Genomic DNA, 19,669 nt, shown 5'->3' with positions numbered 1-19,669 from the left:
AAGGCCACAAGGATCAGGCTGTAAACTACTGACACAGACAGATGACATGACAGACACAATTCAATGGCAGTTAGCGAGAACTAGCACTACAACACAAACTAGTAGACCCACTCAAACCAGATTAGAAAATGGCACACTTTATATGAACAACAGCCATTAGACTATAGATGGATGCCAAAGTCTATAAATATTAAAATCACTTAAAGCCTCAGAAGGTTAAGTCAGGTGGTGAGGACTTTGGCTGCCCTTCTCCATTTGTGATTTCTAACTGTATTTAGACCTGCTCATTGGTCATTGTAGAAGACATGACATAAGGCTGCCCAAATCTGCTCATACCGACAATGGCATCAGCGTCTCTTATGTTTATTCTCTCTTGTTTCTCTTCATGCTTTGTCTTTTGTTTTTTTACACTCCTGTCATTAGTTGGTGGGAGGCATGCACATAAGAATTTCTTTGAATCATGTACTAATGACAATATATGACAATAAACTTAAAATTGACCATGAAGTTGAAGAATCTTGGTTCTGCTGTTTCTCCCAAGACTAAATGACAACTAGCAGTGTATCAAAATGGCAGCTATTGATGGGCTCAGTCTCGTTGTTCATGTGCAGGATGCTTTGTGTTGAGGTGTCTTTATAAGAGTCACTGGTCACATTCATGTGAGAGGTGCAGGAATCATGTCCATCATCAGGCCTCACAATAACTGCTGCTACGTGGAGGACGAAGTTTGGTCTGACAGTTCACTCTGTTATTAGTGTGGATCCAAAGAAACGTACAAATGTCACCATCATAAATGTATGCATGATAGGAGTGTGAAAGAGGAGCACTGGGTGTGAAAGTGGCACGCTGGGTACGGATGAGCACTCACTAGACAACATTCCAGTTTATTTTTAATTTAATTTAATCACAAGACTGCACATCCTAATTTAAGTTTTTCAGAATGTAGAAGAGCAGCCTTGAGAGCTCACAGACAAGCCAAGTCCTGCTGCGGTGTGAGGTGCGGCCTCACAGCTGACAATGCCTGCCAGAGTCGAGGGGTCTGCTGCTGTTTCACTGCTGTAAGTCAAGTCTTTCAATTCTTTTTCTGGAGTTTCTTCGAGTTGCTAGATGTTTCTTAGTGGCACTGAGGATGGCACAGATGTGCTGATAGGATTGGAGATGAGGTCTGTGCTGCAGAGGATGTAAGCAAATGTCAGAGAAAGAGATCTGGAGCCGAGTATGTCATGTTGTGTCAGCTCTGTTGAATACAATGTGACTCAAGTGACGCCGTTCACTGCTTTATTAACAAACTGCTGCTGATGTTACATAGCACAAAGTTCACCAGCGGTAAAACATTGCAATTGTCTGATTTAATTTGAATTGTAATTATCTTCACAGCAGCTCAGCTCAGGTAAGGGTGGTAGTCAGGCTGGGATTGTTAGATCTGAATTGAATCTCAAATGAAGAGCCAGTGATGAATGGCGGGCTCTGAGACAGACAGCAAAACACAGACCTGTCCTACTCATCAGTCTTTATCATCGCTGGTAACCTTAGTGTCCACATTTACATTTCTACATATAAGTTATTTAAGTTGTGCTATTTCTTCAGCACTTTATTCTGGTATTGTGTATTTTTTCTACTCTTTAATTGTTTCAAATTCTAATCCACCACCTGACTTCAACTTCTGATGCTTTGAGTGATTTTAATCCTGGTAGGTCTATGTTTTCACTGTGGAGATTCTGGTCACAAGACAGCAACCTGCTGAAAGCTGAAAGAGAAGATCAACTAAGCAGGCTGTTCAGTTTAGGGGCTGCTGGAGTGGCCATTTATAGTCAATATCTACAGTACAGAAGTATATTTGTGTGCTAGCAGTTCATGGTCAAAGTAAACAGATATTTATTTGTCCCCAAGGGAAAATTAGACTTTTTAACAGAAGTTTGATTTTAGAATAAATAAATAAATAAAAATAAATACACAAATAAATATTGACAAATATTGACAACAATCAATCAAACAAACACCCTCTTTTCACATGCATACCAGAATAACTAAAAAGAAAAAAAAAATATGACTTGTTTGAATAATTTGTTATCTGAAAGTTCTCAGTTTTGGTGTGTCAGAGAGAGAATGTGCAGCATTGTCCACTCAGTTTTGTCTCCATTCTCTCCATCAGATCACATTAGTTTTCTTATCAATATTTAACCTTGCAGAGGAGTAGCAGTGTGGCTGGGTCACACATCAACCGGCTTTAATTAAAATGCTTTCTAAGAGTGCTAAAGGTAAAAGATAATAAGCACAGAAGTCGTTCAATATAATCAATATGCTGTATAATCAAAGAGTGAAAATCATATTTATCAGTAAAAATCAACTCTCACAATCCCCCTTTTTGTTCTTCTAAAACAACAATAATCAATTATCATTTTCTTTAAGCAGCTACTGTAATTCAGGTAGGTCTATGTTAGCATAAGGCAGTTCAAGTGACAGGGCGACATGACCAAAATCAAGACGGGGAACAGAAGTACTTACCATGATTTTGGTGACAAGTGGCATAAAGACTTGCACAGTGCATTTAAGAATAAAGTGGCATAATAGAATGATGATGGAAAAATTTATTAGAGCAACAAAGACTGATTTTAATCTGCCAGTTGTGGTGCCCTGGCTGCAGGCCCATAAATGTTAAGCATGCCATCACTGATTGGAGTTATCTGAGGAACTGAGATGGAGGAACGTTTAACCTGAAGACGAGGTGGAACATGGCCTGAATGAACAGTCACATCAGGTAACACATAGTAACACACTATACTGTACACCAGTCTGAAGGCAGCCATATATAAGCCCAATAGCTACAGACAAAGTAAATGTTATTAGGTTCCTTAGGTGGCATTCAAGTCGAGCAGAGGCAGCAGACCTATGAGAGTCTCTCTGGCTGTTGTGGTTTTGGCTGAAGAAAAAAAACAGGAATGGAGGATTTGTGTTTACTTGGATTTATCATGTTCTATGGGGGTGGAGTAAGGGTGTAATACAGTGCTGTTAAAACACTAAACTGCTAAAATACATTTTCAGTAATTATATCACTTTTTTTCAAACTCAACACAAATCTAAAAACTTAAATATATTTTTCCCAACTGGGTCCCTGTTAGTCAATATCCAGCAAATGACTCACACCAATGTCAACTTTCAAGTTAGGTCAGGTTGGGTAGCATGCAATGGTACAGTGCATTGCCACACCCATCACACAATGAAACAGTTCCTGGTTGGCATCCTCCAGGGTAGACATGCGGTCTACTCCCACCATCCAGAAATGGCCCTCTATCTGACTCAGCCAGGTGTTACTTGAGCTGCCTCTTCACCTGGTCCAGCCACTCAGGTCTACAACATTGAGGATCCTATGAGCTGGATCACCCTCAGGGAATTGTGCCACATGGCTGTAGTGATGCAACTGACACTCCCTCACAATGCAGGCAATGTGCCTCATGCAGTACTCCATGAGCAACCGCTCATTCAAAAAAAAAAGTCAAACCAGCGGTACCCAAGAACTCTCCGGAGAGACACAGTACCAAAGAAGACCAGTCTTCATCTCAGGTCTCTGGACAGCGTCCATGACTCGCAACCATATAGCAAGACAGGAAGCACCAGGACTCTAAAGACTTGGACCCTCGTCCTTTTGCATAGATATCTTAAGCATCACACACCCCTTTACAGTGACCTCATGACCCTCCCCATGCTTTCTTAATCCATCTACTAAAGAGTCACCAAAGACATAAATGTCACTGCCAAGATAAGTAAACCTCTCAACAAGGTCATCGCTCTCTCCGCAGATAGACACATTGCTGATGGCCGTGCCCAAGAGGTCATTAAAGGCCTGGATCTTGGTTTTTATCATGACATTCACAAGCCCAGACATTCAGACTCCTCGCTCAGTCTCTCGAGTGCGCCGATCAGAGCCTCCATTGACTCACTAGAATATCACAGCATTGTCAGGAAAGTCAAGATCTGTGAATCTTTCTTCACCAACAGATTCCCCACAGTTGTTGGACCCCATGACTCTGCCCAACACCCAGTCCATGCAAACATTGAAGAGAGTAGGAGCAGAACACACCCCTGACAAACCCCAGGATCAACTGGGAAAAATGCAGAGGTTCTGACTCCATTCAGCACAGCACTCACAGTACCAGTCTACAGGCCGGCCATGACATCCAGCAACCTCGAGGGGATCCACAAACCTTCATGATGTCAACTTTACACAAAATGAAACTTTGTTCTTTAAAACACACACACACGCATCCAATATAGAGCTATTACTTTCCTCCCTTTGACAATGGTGCAATCAATTGAAAACACTTTGACCAAAGCAAAGATGTTGACAAGTTCATAAAATCTGACTAAGGGAATATCCATATGTGCATATAAACTTTGAGTGTACAAGGAACAGAATAATGCAATTTTGCTTTGTTCAATTGATATTTGAGTTTTGTGAACACATACAAAGCACAATTTTCCAAAAGAAACATATACAGTATAACAAAGCCAGTTAAATGATTTTCTTAAACTGCTCTGTCCTGAATAGCATTATGGGGGGTGCTGGCGCCTATCTCAGCTAGCATATTACCTTCTACACCCTGAGGTGTATTATGAACTAGTATGCCATGTAACATGGCGTTGTGACAATGCAGGTTCTGGCTCCACGCTCCCATTGATATTCAGGAGCACTTTGAACCCAACACCGTCGATAACGTAACCGAGTGAGCTAGTCAGTGAAGGCAACAATTAAGCAAGGGGAATGGTAAAAATGTGCAAAAGTGCTTTTATTAAAAACAGTCAACAAAACAGTGTTCAAATAAATAGTGCAATGATTCCAAGTTCAATAAATAAATAAATAATCCTTAAAATGAAAACGTGGAGGTTAAAACAATAAATAGAAAAAACACAATCCTTTTAAAACAAGGTTAAAATGTTCCTCTGGAAGCAGTTCTTAAAACCAACAACAACAAGCCCGGTGCATCTTCTATGTTACTGGAGCCTCACCTGCTTCTTCCATACGGGCCCACGCAACAGGCGAGACGCTCTCTGCAGCTGCCCTTATTTCACACAACCACGAGACTGGAGACTTCCCGATCCCTGGCTTCGGTCTGGCACTCATCCCAGTCCCCGAGACTTGATGTCCACCAATAACCAGGACGCACACATTGGGGACTCCACCACCAAGCCTCCCGACTTCCGCTGCCTTTCCGCGGCCCTCTGTGGCTCGTCGCTTTCCTCTGGGCACTCCCGCTACATGGTCGCTCAGCGGGAGCAACATCAACTCAAACGCCTGGGTGTCAGCCTAACACCTAGCTTCCTCGCAGCTGCTCACGAGCGCTCGATCGCGCGCACACCACACGCTCCGCGTGTCTGTTTCTCCTGCACCGCCTGCTTCCTCACTCGCTCCCTACAACCTCCGTCTTCTTTTCCTTATCTCGTTCTTTTTTTTCATCCCCCCAAAACCGACTCGCGCTTTTTTATAACGCGAGGCCATCGCAGCTGCAGCATTAGCCACGGGAGCAATCACGGATGTGGGCAGTTCCTCACCTGTGCACTCGGTAAGAAACGGCCACATCGTCAACTGACCCGCGGCTTGCTACAACAACGCCCCCCTCACCAAGCCGCCTCGGGTGCGGTGATTATTTATTTAAAATGGCCTTTGCTCAACGAGCTGTGGACCCATAACACCACAGGCGTGTGTGTACCGTGTATCTTAAACTGCACAGACGGAGGGGGTTTCTTTAATGAAAAGCACTCAGGGCAGTTTGTCTCAGTTGACATCAGTTGACCGGGACAGAGCCACATAAACTTAAGCAACAGCCCATATGTACCAAAGTAACCCAAATGGAAGTGTAAATTTGAAGGTGACTTAAATAGTAAACACTCAGTTTTAACTCCTGCCATCCCACTTATCACTGCCTGGCAGATTTTTAATGTGTTGCTCACAATGAGTGGATGAGCATTTATGTTTAAGCCAGGGTTCCTTTCCTAGATTATGTTTAATTTCTATTTTGTCTTTATTTTTTAATTCAGATAGATAGATAGATAGATAGATAGATAGATAGATAGATAGATAGATAGATAGATAGATAGATAGATAGATAGATAGATAGATAGATAGATACTTTATTAATCCTAAGGGGAAATTCACATAATCCAGCAGCAGTATACTGATACAAAGAAACAATATTAAATTAAATAGTAATAAAAATGAAAAAAATTAAAATAAAATTAATGTTAGCATTTACTCCCCCGGGTGGAATTGAAGAGTCGCATAGTGTGGGGAGGAACGATCTCCTCAGTCTGTCAGTGGAGCAGGACAGTGACAAAAGTCTGTCACTGAAGCTACTCCTCTGCCTGGAGATGACACTGTTCAGTGGATGCAGTGGATTCTTCATGATTGACAGGAGTTTGCTTAGTGCCCGTCGCTCTGCCACAGATGTTAAACTGTCCAACTTTACTCCTACAATGGAGCCTGCCTTCTTAACAAGTTTGTCCAGGCGTGAGGTGTCTTTCATCTTTATGCTGCCACCCCAGCACACCACCGCGTAGAAGAGGGCACTCGCCACAACCGTCTGGTAGAACATCTGCAGCATCTTACTGCAGATGTTGAAGGATGCCAACCTTCTCAGAAAGTATAGTCTGCTCTGACCTTACTTACATAGAGCATCAGTATTGGCAGTCCAGTCCAATTTGTCATCCAGCTGCACTCCCAGATATTTAAAGGTCTGCACCCTCTGCACACAGTCACCTCTGATGATCACAGGGTCCATGAGGGGCCTGGGCCTCCTAAAATCCACCACCAGCTCCTTGGTCTTGCTGGTGTTAAGGTGTAAGTGGTTTGAGTCACACCATTTAACAAAGTCTTTGATTAACTTTCTGTACTCCTCCTCCTGCCCACTCCTGATGCAGCCCACAATAGCAGTGTCATCAGCGAACTTTTGCACGTGGCAGGACTCGAGTCATATTGGAAGTCTGATGTATATAGATTGAACAGGACGAGACAGCGGCGCCCTGTATTGCTGCACACAATGTCAGACCTGCAGTTCCCAAGACGCACATATTGAGGTCTGTCTGTAAGATAGTCCACAATCCATGCCACCAGGTGTGAGTCTACTCCCATCTCAGTCAGCTTGTCTCTAAGGAGCAGAGGTTGGATGGTGTTGAAGGCGCTAGAGAAGTCCAAAAACATAATTCTTACAGCACCACTGCCTCTGTCCAGGTGGGAGAGGGATTGGTGAAGCATATAGATGATGGCATCCTCCGCTCCCACCTTCTCCTGGTATGCGAACTGCAGAGGGTCGAGGGGTGGCGGACCTGTGGCCTCAGGTGGTGAAGCAGCAGCCGCTCCATGGTCTTCATCAGATGTGACGTCAGAGCAACAGGCGGAAGTCATTCAGCTCACTAGGACGTGATACCTTTGGGACAGGAGTGATACAAGATGTTTTCCAAAGCCTTGGGACTCTCCCTGTTCCAGGCTCAGGTTGAAGATGCGCTGTAGAGGACTCCCCAGTTCCAACGCACAGGCCTACAGCAATTGTGGTGATACACCATCTGGACCCGCTGCTTTGCTGGCACAAAGTCTTTTCAGCTCTCTGCTCACCTGGGCTGCTGTAATTGTGGGTGGGGATGTCTCACCTATGCTGGTATCAGCAGAAGGATGGTTGGAGGATGCAGTACTCCGAGGTGAGAGTGGGTTACTGTGATCAAACCTATTAAAGAAGTTGTTCATTTGGTTTGCTCTCTCCACGTCTGTCTCGATGGCGGCACCCCGCTTCGAGCTGCAGCCAGTGATAATCTTCATCCCATCCCACACTTCCTTCATGCTGTTGTTCTGCAACTTCTGCTCCAGCTTTCTCCTGTACTGCTCTTTTGCCGCCCTGAGCTGGACTCGGAGTTCCTTCTGCACGCACTTGAGCTCATGCTGATCACCACCTTTAAAAGAACCTTTTCTTCTGGTTCAAAAGGCCCTTGATGTCACTTGTTCTCCATGGCTTGTTGTTAGCATAGCAGCATACTGTTCTTACTGGAACTACAATGTCCATACAGAAGTTGATGTAATCAGTTGTGCATTCAACAGCCTCTTCAATGTTCTCACTATGTGACCCAGCATATATCCCAGTCTGTAGTTCCAAAGCAGTCTCTCAGAGCCTGCTCTGCCTCAGGGGACCACTTCCTGAATGAGCGTGTAGTTGTAGGTAGCGCCCTCACTCTTGGTTTGTAGTGAGGCTGAAGCAGAACCAGGTTATGATCTGCTTTCCCAAGCGCAGGCAGCGGGGTGGCGCTGTATGCGTCTTTAACGTTTGCATACAGTAGGTCGATAGTCCTGTTTCCCCGAGTGTTACAGTCCACATACTGGGAGAAGGCAGGTAATGTTTGTCCAGCATTACATGGTTAAAGTCTCCAGCGATTAGAATTCATACATAATTTCAAATTTTTTCATAAATAATTTCTGTTTAAATTATTATCTATTTTTATTATTTGGCTAATTATTGCACGTTATTTAAATTGTTGTTTTAATTTATCGATTATTTGATTTCTATGTGGGTAATCTTGTTTTCTTATGTTCCTGGTGTTTTGACCACTACCACCACCAGCATTACCTCACTGCTAAGGTGCTAACCCCCAGCTTAAAAAAGAATGCTTTGAAATTAAGTTCCTTTTGGTTCATTTAAATGCAGTTTGGGTGAATTGAGATTAGTTAGTGTGACTATTGCCTTTTTCAGTTTTATTAATTTTTTTTTTTTTGTCTCCTTTTTACTTTACCACCCATTTGTTGATGGTAATCCCCCTCCCTTTTGGGAACATTTTGAATATTTTTTAGACCTTGGGCCTCATGTATAATGCCATACATAGAATTCACACTAAAACATGGTGTACGGACAAAACTGGAAATGTGAGTCCCAGTGAACATGAAATTTAATGCATGTGCAAACCCCACTCCGACTCCTCCCTGAATTTTGCATATTTGAATATGCAAATCAATAAAAAAATAGCCCCTTTTGTTCAGTGTTTTGTTAAAAGGCAAGTTAAAAACATGAATAAAAAAGAAGAATTTCAGCAAATGCAAAGTGGAGGCAAGGAAAAATTTACTATTTGTTGGATTAAGCAGTGGTATTAAACAACAAAAGGAATTTGCTCAAAAGATACAAACTCGAACATTCAAGTTCAGAAAGTTGCACAGTGTTCGAAATATAAAAGAAGTGGTCAGATATCAAAGTTGACATGAAAAGGCAAGTCACAGCCCTCCATCTGTTTATTCTGTTTCAGACAATATTACAAAAGCTGACCCGCAGGGCGAGGATGCAAATCTATGCAGTGATGCAGTGACATCTTCAGATGCTGGCTGCAGTCACACTTCTGCTTCGGAAACTGCCAGGCGACCATCTGACTTTGTGCTTTCAGATGCTGTTCTGGAGTCACCAAATGCAGTAGTGGATGCTCTGAGAGATGTGGCCAATATACAGTATAATATAACGGTTGTATTATGTAATATTGACCACAATTTAAATGAACTGGTTAAAAAATAAATGCTGCATCAAATTATCTGTTTTCACATTCTGCTACTTACATTCAAATAAAGTTCTGACGCCCTCCAAATTGGCTGATCATTTGATTGGTCAGGGTCATCATAGTGCATCTCTTCAGATTATGCAGCTCACTACATGCTGGCACAGCACAACACACTTTCTGTGGACTATAGAGCAGTACATTCACAGAGTGGAAATGCTTTCTAGTTACATAGGCAAATTTGTTCTCTGAAGGCACCTTTAGATAGATAGATAGATAGATAGATAGATAGATAGATAGATAGATAGATAGATAGATAGATAGATAGATAGATAGATAGATAGATAGTTTATTAATCCCAAGGGGAAATTCATATAGTGCAGCGTTGGAGCCAAGTGGATCAGTTCTGTGCTATTCACATGGCTTTTTGAGGTGACACAATATCCTTCAAAGGACTGCTTGCCTTTGCCACACTAGTTAGAAAACAAGAACCTACAACTGTGTAGAGATGACATTTTCATAGGCTCTCCTTCTATAGATGATGTAATGCCAGCTCATTCTTTTAGTGATTCATCTTTGGCTGATGTAACTTGTTCAGTGCTGTTGCAATAGCAATGAGAGTGAAGTTGACTGCTCTGATTACATTTGGAAAACCGGACATTACTGCAAATTCTTATATATCTGGATCACAAGCACATAATACCATCCTATACAGCTGGCATGGTGTGACTTAGTGATGTTTGTGAAATACCCGATCAGTCAGCCAGTTCACGTTGACAAGCTCCTGTGGCTAAAAACCAAGAGTGGACAGAACTTGCAAAAGTGCAGGTAAATCACAATTCCTCAAAGTCTGACTTTGTAAATCTGGCACCAGTTCAGCACACAGCGCCAAGAGGAGAGCTCTGGAAATCAAAATCGACTTAGAAGCCAGTCATCATCATCTCTAAATTTGCACTCTCTTCTAATTCTTCCATTTGAGATGTCTTCTAACAACGCTAAAGCTGCTTTGGTAGTTGGAATAGTTTGGCCATTCTGTGCACCATTATATAGCTACAGAATGAATACAATCAAGTGCATTAAATTTGTAAATGACATGCAATTAATTTTGGTGTATTTGATAAAACCTGCATCATAGATGTGAATCTAAAAAAGAAAAGTAGACCACAGAAACAATAGCACTGCTTTGACACTGCGTGCTGCCAGTTTGCAAATCCAAGCAGAAACTTGCATACACACGGTGTGAGACTGTCGTGATAATATGCGTGGCTTTACGCCAAGTTTAGCTTATATATGTCTCAAAGTGCATGGATATGGGCATACGCAACATTTTGTGTTTACACTCCGTTTATAAATGAGGCCTCTTCTGATTATTTTTGCACTTTTGAAACCAAAGCATCATTTGTGTACCCCTTTCTGGGCAGGCTGGTTAGAATACTGGAATATGCTTTGGTGGCCTCATTTTGACAGAAACGTCAGGCACTGAACTGAATAAAATGTCTTAAAGGGCTAATTGAGGGACATCAAATCATCTAACATGCACATCTAGACAGCGACCTGGTTAGAAGATACAAGCATTGCCCAGGCAGTGTCTAGAATGCAGGATTCAGACCTTGTATGTTTTAGTCATGAGGGAGCCACTGTGACCAGTGCACCAGCTCACATTCAGTCGTACGACACCAGTGGAGGGTCACCATTTCACCTAACATGAATATTACAGTAAAAATAAAGCATAAAGAGAAAAAACAATACAGTCACAGTTTGTGTGAGATTAATGCACTCTTACTTTTTAAGGTCTACTATGGAGCTATCATCAGTGATGGGTGTGTGTAATTGAGAATCCTGGGTGCGCAAATTGCTGATAAATTCTTCATCTTATATTCTAAATAATTAGTGACAAATACAATGCTCACCAGTGCTATCTGATTTTAAACCAGAATGTTATTTTTGGTGTTGTTTTAGCCACTGTTTTTAAGTGTGTGTGTGTTTGTGAGTTTGTCCTGTCCATGATGGCGTGGATTACTTTGGTCCCTTTAATCCATTAGTGGAAAACAATGGTTAAGAACAATGATGACTGGAAGAATAAATTTGTGAAAATGGTATAAAAAAGCTGCATTTGTGATCCTTTAGATTTCTTTTTCTTCAGAAGTGTGCAAGCAATTTTTATAGTTAAAATCTGCAAGTTTATTTTATACAATTACATATTCTACAGTACATGAATGACAGCCATTAGAAGTAATTTCAGCCTGAAACTAACTGATCCCCAAGATGTATCAAATGTCCCAGCTCCTCCATGTTCAATTCACAATTTCATTTTAATGAATTATTTTCCCTTTATCACAAGCTCAGAGTGTCATAAAAATAAAACAGTAAAACAGCCTCTTAGGTGTTTATAGTGTAAACTTGTCAGACATTAATAATCTGTTGTGACCTCCAAGGGCTATAGAGCTCAAACACCCAACACAACAGACACCAGGACACAAGTTTAAAAACATACACATTTTATTATACTTGAGGAAGCTCTTCTCCCTCACTCCCCACAACAGCAACATACAAAGCACCCACCACAGTCTACAGCACACAGCACTTTCTTTCTCTTCCCTCTCTTCACCTCCACTCCTCCTGGGAAGCTTCATCTTCTTTCCTCTCGACTCTGACTCCTGGATTAGTGGCAGTTGGCTCCTTTCATAGGGCACCCAGAGGTGCTCCAGGTGTCCAGTGATCCTTCATACTTCCATTCCTTGTTGGTCCTGGCCAGGTTGGGCTGCTGGCCGCCCCTTACACTGTGCAAAGTTTTATGTGTCAAAATTAGAACAGTAAAATGTTAAGTGCACACCAGTGTACTGATACCAGCACTGCAGTTCTGCTGTTTCTAGTCTTATTTCTGTTTGTTATCCTCACTGCTGTGTTTTGCATTGACTGTGATCTCGTGATTTGATCAGACTGACAGTAATGACACCAACATATGTTTCCAGGATTGAAAATGGCTCATTTTAAAAAATATGAGGTGGACCAGGAGAAGAAACTTAAATTTAAAAATCCAAAACAAGCCTGAAAGGCGAAAGACACTGATTAGCAAGCACAAAAATCTTTATAACCTAAGTCATCATAAAACTCACTAAGGCACCAGACTAGTTTTAATACATCCAGACATTTGAATGCACAACGCAGCACACCACCAATTTAAGTATTGTCACTTTACTGATGCCAAGGTCTCCAGCGGAAAAGGGTGGAGTGCCCTCTCAGGGTTGGGGGAGAGATCCTGCCCCAAGTGGAGGAGTTCAAGTATCTCGTGGTCTTGTTCACGAGTGAGGAAAGAATGGACCGTGAAATCGACAGGCGGATCAGTTCGGCGTCCGCAGTGATGTGGGCTCTGCATCGGTCTGTCGTGGTGAAAAAAGAGCTGAACCGTAAGTCAAAGCTCTCAATTTACCAGTCGATCTACGCTCCTACCCTCACCTATGGTCATGAGCTATGGGTAGTGACCGAAAGAACGAGATCGCGAATACAAGCGGCTGAAATGAGTTTCCTCCGCAGGGTGTCTGGGCTTTCCCTTAAAGATAGGGTGAGGAGCTCAGTCATCCGGGAGGGGCTCAGAGTAGAGCCGCTGCTCCTCCGCATCGAGAGGAGTCAGATGAGGTGGCTCGGGCATCTGATCAGGATGCCTCCTGGACGCCTCTCTGGTGAGATGATCCGGGCACGTCCAACCGGGAGGAGGCCACGGGGAAGACCCAGGACACACTGGAGGGACTATGTCTCCCAGCAGGCCTGGGAACGCCTTGGGATTCTCCTGAAAGAGCTGGAAGAAGTGGCTGGGGAGAAGGAAGTCTGGGAATCTCTGCTCAAGCTGCTGCCCCCGCGACCCGACCTCGGATAAGCGGAAGAGGATGGATGGATGGATGGACTTTACTGATGCCACATGTCACATTTCCAGCCATGGGGCAATAGCAGTGGGGCCATTGTCTACATATGCAGTTCAAAATCAGCATTGAGGAAAGGCAACAAAAATAATAAAAAATAGAAATGCAGTTTGACATGTCATGCCTAATGCTGAAAGCAATTCAGAACAAAAATGATAATATTCCAATCTAATAAAAATGTTAACACATTGACTAACATCTCATTGCCATCAGTAGTCATATGGTAGACATGTGTCTCACAAATGTGTCAGGGCCGTCTTACAAGAATGTTTTAAGCTAAATAAATAAGTGTCTTTAGTGCATTATAATTAAGACACAGACTTTCCTTCAGTATCAAGAGTAACTGATCTTGTTATCCTGTTTTGTAATGGGAACACCACACCAGCCTGTGAGTGTGAGGCACTGTGCACACCTTAATGTCATCTTAAATGTAAGAACATAAAGAATTTGACAAATGAGAGGAGACAATTCAGTCCATCAAGCCCATTGGTTTAGCTAATTACTAAGCTCTCCATGTATGTCCAAGACAACACCACCGCTTTCAAGCTTTCCCAAACAGATCACATCCAGTGCTTTTGTTTTACCCAGTATTGTCCAGTATTTTAAAACAACTTCTTGACCCCTTCATTATGTCAACATTGTCTGCTAGTCTAACAATATGAAGTGCTTTTACCATTTCTGGCATGATTTCCTTCACTCATTCAAACTGATCCCTGTGACCCCAGTCCCCAGAGGCTTCTGTTGCTGTCTCATCTGCAGTTGGGATTTTTTTTTCTAAATTTTTACAGTTCCTTGAATTGTTTCATCCACTTCATCAAGATGTATGCATCATCAAGACTCTTGCTGAGCCCACTCTTAGTGAATACTAAGATGACTGCAGTTCATGACTCTGTGGCTTCCTGAGATGACAACACAATTTAAATGCTACTAGCAGATTTCTGACGTGGACCAAATGTCATTAGCACTTTGTACTTCCTGGCTGGGCTACATTGGCTCCCTGCTGAACACTTGATAATGTTGATAACTCTCTTAGTTGCTTAAATGTAATGAATTATTATAGTATTATTATTATAAATTTATTTTTTTAAAATGATGTTATTAGCCTCATATTAATGTGCAAGATACTGAAGATATGACAACTGCATAACCCCCTTAATTAATAGGTGTGTTATGATCATCATATTATGAAAGGACAACATGTTACCAAATATACAACATATGTCTGCAACACCCTTAAAGTTATCAACAGAGGACACTGCCATTGAATCCACGTGTCCCAAAGGTGTCTTTGGTCCAATGGAGGTTAATCCCTACAGAGACTGACATTGGCCAACTGGAGTTTAGTTACTGTGACTGTGGTTAAGTGTCAAGAAGTCTGTCACTTTGTGAACTCTTACAGGAAGTTCAGGACCTTTCAGTGTGTTGTGTCCAAATGAATAAGGAGTTGCATCTGATGTTCCCCTGCTCACCTCTTTTATTTATTTATTGTTTTAATTTATATTTTTATTGTCCTTTCTGTGTTGTTTCTACAGACACTGCCCACTTTGAGGTCACATCAGCTTTAGTGAGAAGCAGCCTTCAAAAGAGACAACCTCACATTCATCTAAAAATGAGCAAGAAAAGAAGATCTGACAAAGATGTTGATGATCTTTGTGGTGAGAAAAACTTGAAAATTCTCATTTTGATTAAAAAAAAAATCTTCCAAAACTGTTGTACTTCGCAAAAAGGATGCCTTGTCTTTATTTATGATTTTCTTTGTGGATGTTGAGTAGATGGACTCCTTGCTCATATCATTCACTATACTGGTATCTTGTTTCTGTGATTTGCTCTTTGTGACTTCACATTTGCTCCTAGAATTTGGATTTTGATTGCCACTTTTGCACCTTTTTCCGGTGAGAAGGTTGTGTTTTTCCCCAACTGCTCTACAAGGAAGTTCTTATGACATTGCAGTGTGTTTGTGGGGGCTCCAGTGGTACTCGTATCAGCTGATCAGTGAGTGCTGACTTAGAGGAGTCTGTGTGGACATTGACCAGTGAAATAATTATTAATGTTTGTTAAATTTATATTACTGTATCCATTCAGGTTTAAAAGGGAGACAACATAAATTAATATAAAATAAAGAGCACAGACTGGAGTAGTTCAGAGAGACAGCCCAGGAAGTAGGAGACTGCAGAAACACTCAGTCAGACCGATAAATGAACACAAAGTCAGTGGTGAATTCTCAGCAGTCAGCAGCCGTCTAACATTAAGAGTGTCTGAGGTGGCGTGAAAGTTTCTGTTTGCACTGGAAAACTCACAGAATTCGAAAACCAACAAAAAGGTAAAGAACAGAACTCAACTGATAAGTGAAACAAACACATACAGTGGCAGGAGGTAAAAGTAATTTGTACTGTTGAGAGTCCTCAGCAAAGGCGTGTAAGACAGCAATAAGCCACACAAGGCCACAATCATTTGAATAGTTTAACACGTAAGTGTATTAGTTTTGAGGAGTTTTCTGACACTCTTAAGGCAATTAAAGACACAGGAAGCACATAAGAGAGCACCAGCCAAACAGATGATAAACTTAATCTGCACAGATGAACACTCGGTCATTCATATTAGCACATGGGTAAGGTTTAGGTAGCAGCAGACCAAAGGGGACAGCCATTTAACAATAAATAACTTTAGTTTACATTCAGTTCTTAGTGAAAAAAATTTCACCCAAACATATTGTGAAAGTCAGTTGGACACGATTCCAGCTAGAAAAGATGCCAGCTAATCCAGCACCTCAACATGATAATCAATCAGCTTGCAGCACCTCAACATGATAATCAATCAGCTTGAAGAGAAGCTCACTCACCACATTTACTTATTTGGTTGACACCATTCTAAAAAAGAAACTAACACCATTTATGATATAATTATTACATTTCTTTTGGTTTTCCAATTGGAGCACAGGCAGGCAGTCCTCTTGTTCTCTGGGACAAACCCAACATGACATCAATCAGAAAGAGACACAATAAGAAGTCCACTCTCACCTGAGGCCTTTCACCCCGGGCAACTCCAGAGTAAAGGAGAGTCCAGCCTTTATCGAGGTGTTTGGTTCCAGAACTGTTTATCTAGTTGGTAGCTCTTCGCCTCACCCTCCAACTCCAGCTCCTTCCCCACAAGAGAGGTGACATTCCACGTCCCAAGAGTCAGTTTGTGTGTCTGGGTTCTGGTCCACCAAGGCCTCTGCCTTTGACTGCTGCCCACATCATATTCCACCTCGACTCTGTTCCTCCTGTAGGTGGTGGGCCCACGTGAGTTAGTTAGTTAGTTAGTTAGTTAGTTAGCAGTAGCATGGTACAGGCTGTGTGTCAGGCATGCGGTGATGCCTTTGGCTTTAAGGAAGGTAAGACGATCGGCTATCACCAAGTCCCAGGAGGAGACAGTGAAGGGTTGCATAAGCAGAGGAAGCTCAAGAAAGAGTGGCACAAAGTAGATGATACAAAAAAGGAATCCCTGAGCCAACAAAGCTCTAAGGTAGGGCAGAGGAGCAGGACGTTGGGAGCATGTACTGATACAGAAATGATTCAGAAAAAGCAGAGAGAGAAGTGGCAACAGAGGAAAGCCTCTTTCAACAACCCCTTTGAGTTCATCAACAAACTCCTAGAAAAGCCATAGAAGTGGGAAACTGGTGTGCTGTAAGGAAGAAGTAGAAGACAAGGTAGCAGCAGCACATGGGGAACCCAGCAGGGAATGCTTTATTTGATTATTAATTTTTAAGCCGCACACCCCTTTCATCATGGCAGATTTCACCAATGAGGAAGTAGGGACAGTAGTGGAAAAAGCTCAAGCAGGATCTGCACCAGGACTGTCAGGCACCACATACAAGACCTACAAAAACTTTCTGCAGGTTCTGAGGAGGATATCTAAACTGTTATAGGCACACCGCCAGTGTCCAAAGCCGAGGTCCTTACTTTTTTCTACCAGAGGTAGAGATCTTTCTGATTTCATAATGCAGATTCTAACAGAGATTGTTACTTCACTATTTATTGTGATAGACAGTGAAAGTGAAGTTTCTCTGTGTAGTTGCCGCAGATCTGTTTAAATCAAAGTTGTTAAGATTGTCATACAACATGAGCACAATCTCCTCTGACTTCCCCCCTGCAGGCTCCCACATACACTGAAGAACTTCAATGGGCTCCAGACTGATGAGGAGTGGACACGGTCATTGAGTTGACATGTCATAAAAATGTTTTCTTGTTTTCTTACTCGAGGTTCACAACTGGAGTTCAGCTCCTGAGTCTCTTGTTAAGTTTCTTAAAGCTCAGATGTTTGTGGACCTTCACATGGAGATCATGTCCTTTAAGTGTTCAAATGAGTGACACACCTAAGTCTAATGTCTCCCTACTCAGCTCTTGTCATTATTTTAATTTTAATGTCCTCTCTATTTTTTTTTACAGTCTTAGCCTGCTGAGAGGTCACTTGAACGTTGGTGAAATGAGCCTTTAGAAGAAATAAACAGTCATTTAAACCACAAAATCTAAAGATGAGTGAAGACGGCTTGTGTGAGAAGTTTGTGTCAATGATTTCCAAGAAAGGAAGATCAGATGAAGACATTGCTGCTCTGTCTGGTGAGAAAAACTTGGTGACTTTCTCCTTGAATTTCAAAATCTTCTTCCAGAACAGTTTAAAGCAAAACATTTTATGTACAAAACCGAATTCCTTGTGTGTGTTGTTATTTATTTATTTATTTATTTATTTGCATATTGTTTGCTTTGTGAATGTTGAGTATAACTGTTTGCTTCTATCACACACTGTTAGAATCTTGTCATTTGTGCTATAATCTTTGTGACTTGACATTTAATTGTCACTGAGCAGGGCTTTTACAACTCCATAGTTGAGTGTTGTTAAATGTTCCATATGTGCTGTTAACAGTAAGTTCATGTCATATTAGTGTGCTCTTTTATTATCACTCTTTTACTTTTTTGCTTCTGTAGTGCTCCTTAAAAGACACACATGAGACACCACAGCTTTCAAACATGAGCAACCCTTAAAAACACAGCCCTTCACAAAAGCCTGTCCGTATCACTTTTCTGTAAAATAAGGTGCAACTTTTCTTAGTTTACAAATGAAGCTACTGAACTTATCACAAGAAATGCTGCACTGTAATGACTTTAAAGTATTGTTTACTGATTTTTAGGTTATCACAGTTCATTTTGAAGATGTTTATTCAGAGCATTCTACAGAAAATATGTAAATTGAATTAGAGCGTTTATCATGAAAGTGCTAAGAGTAGGCTACAGTTACAGCCATAGCTAGATGAGAAAAGAATAACTATAAAACAATAAACACAAAAACACACCTTCTATGAGTGTGCTGGACCTGACTTCAGTGGAGAGTAATGTCTGGGAGAAGATGGTAAAGGTATGACATATGGAAGTAAGCTAAACACACTCTCAGAAATGTAACACAGCTGAAACAAAAATGTGTCATTTAAATTCTGAAAGCCTTCATTTGCATAACCTTAGAGAGTTAGGGACAGTTACAAGACCCTCTCATGAAGGCAGTCGTGCAGTTTGACATCCCCAGTGACTCAGTCAGACTGAAGTGAGATTCACCCTGTTGTAGGCCCGGACTCTTCTGTGTATCTGCGACAGGTGGCAATCAATGAGCCCTTATCTACAAGAAAAAGGCAATGAAATTGCAAATAAAGAAGGAAAGAGATGCTTGTCTTGTGCTTGTCATACCATCAGAGAAAGGGGAAAACAAAAAGAAAGGCCTAAGATTACTGCACAACTTACCATAGAAAGACACCAGGCATCACGTTATTGACTGTTGGAATGTGGCAAATGTCGCTCGCAATGCTGTGGTTTATCAATTTTATCCCCGTGTAGTTACTACAGTCCTGCACATCCCCTTTATTCTTAAAAATCGGTACCAACACACTTCTTCTCCAGTCCTCAGGTATCCTTTAACTTTTCATTAAACAAACTGCTTAAAAACTCCACTGCCATCTCTCCTAAACACCTCCATGCGTCCAAAAGTATGTCATCTTGACCAACGGCCTTTCCATTTTTCATCCTCTTCATAGCTGTCCTTACTCCCTCTTTGCTAATCCGTTGCACTTCCTGATTCACTATCTCCACATCATCCAAACTCTTCTCTCTTTCATTCTCTTCATTCATCAGCCTCTGAAAGTACTCTTTCCACAACACACTCTCCTCGCTTGTGAGTATGTTTCCATCTTTATCCTTTATCACGCTAACCTGCTGAAC

At 41.7% G+C, this 19,669-nt stretch overlaps 1 protein-coding gene across 1 annotated transcript in view; it reads left to right on the top strand.

Moving 5' to 3' along the window:
* Positions 1-941: 941 nt before the first annotated feature.
* LOC120534764 (NACHT, LRR and PYD domains-containing protein 3-like) overlaps positions 942-19,669 on the top strand; it is a gene marked incomplete at its 3' end in the record, with an annotated part of 44,046 nt that continues 25,318 nt past the window's right edge. The window contains exons 1-3 of the mRNA XM_039762344.1: positions 942-1,058; positions 14,960-15,082; positions 17,855-18,025. Of these exons, the coding sequence (XP_039618278.1) occupies positions 17,941-18,025 (85 nt within the window). The remainder of the gene's footprint in view (positions 1,059-14,959; positions 15,083-17,854; positions 18,026-19,669) is intronic.

The sequence above is a fragment of the Polypterus senegalus genome, chromosome 8 (assembly GCF_016835505.1).
Source record: "Polypterus senegalus isolate Bchr_013 chromosome 8, ASM1683550v1, whole genome shotgun sequence".
Lineage (NCBI taxonomy): Eukaryota > Metazoa > Chordata > Cladistia > Polypteriformes > Polypteridae > Polypterus > Polypterus senegalus.
This window is presented reverse-complemented; position numbering and strand designations above follow the sequence as displayed.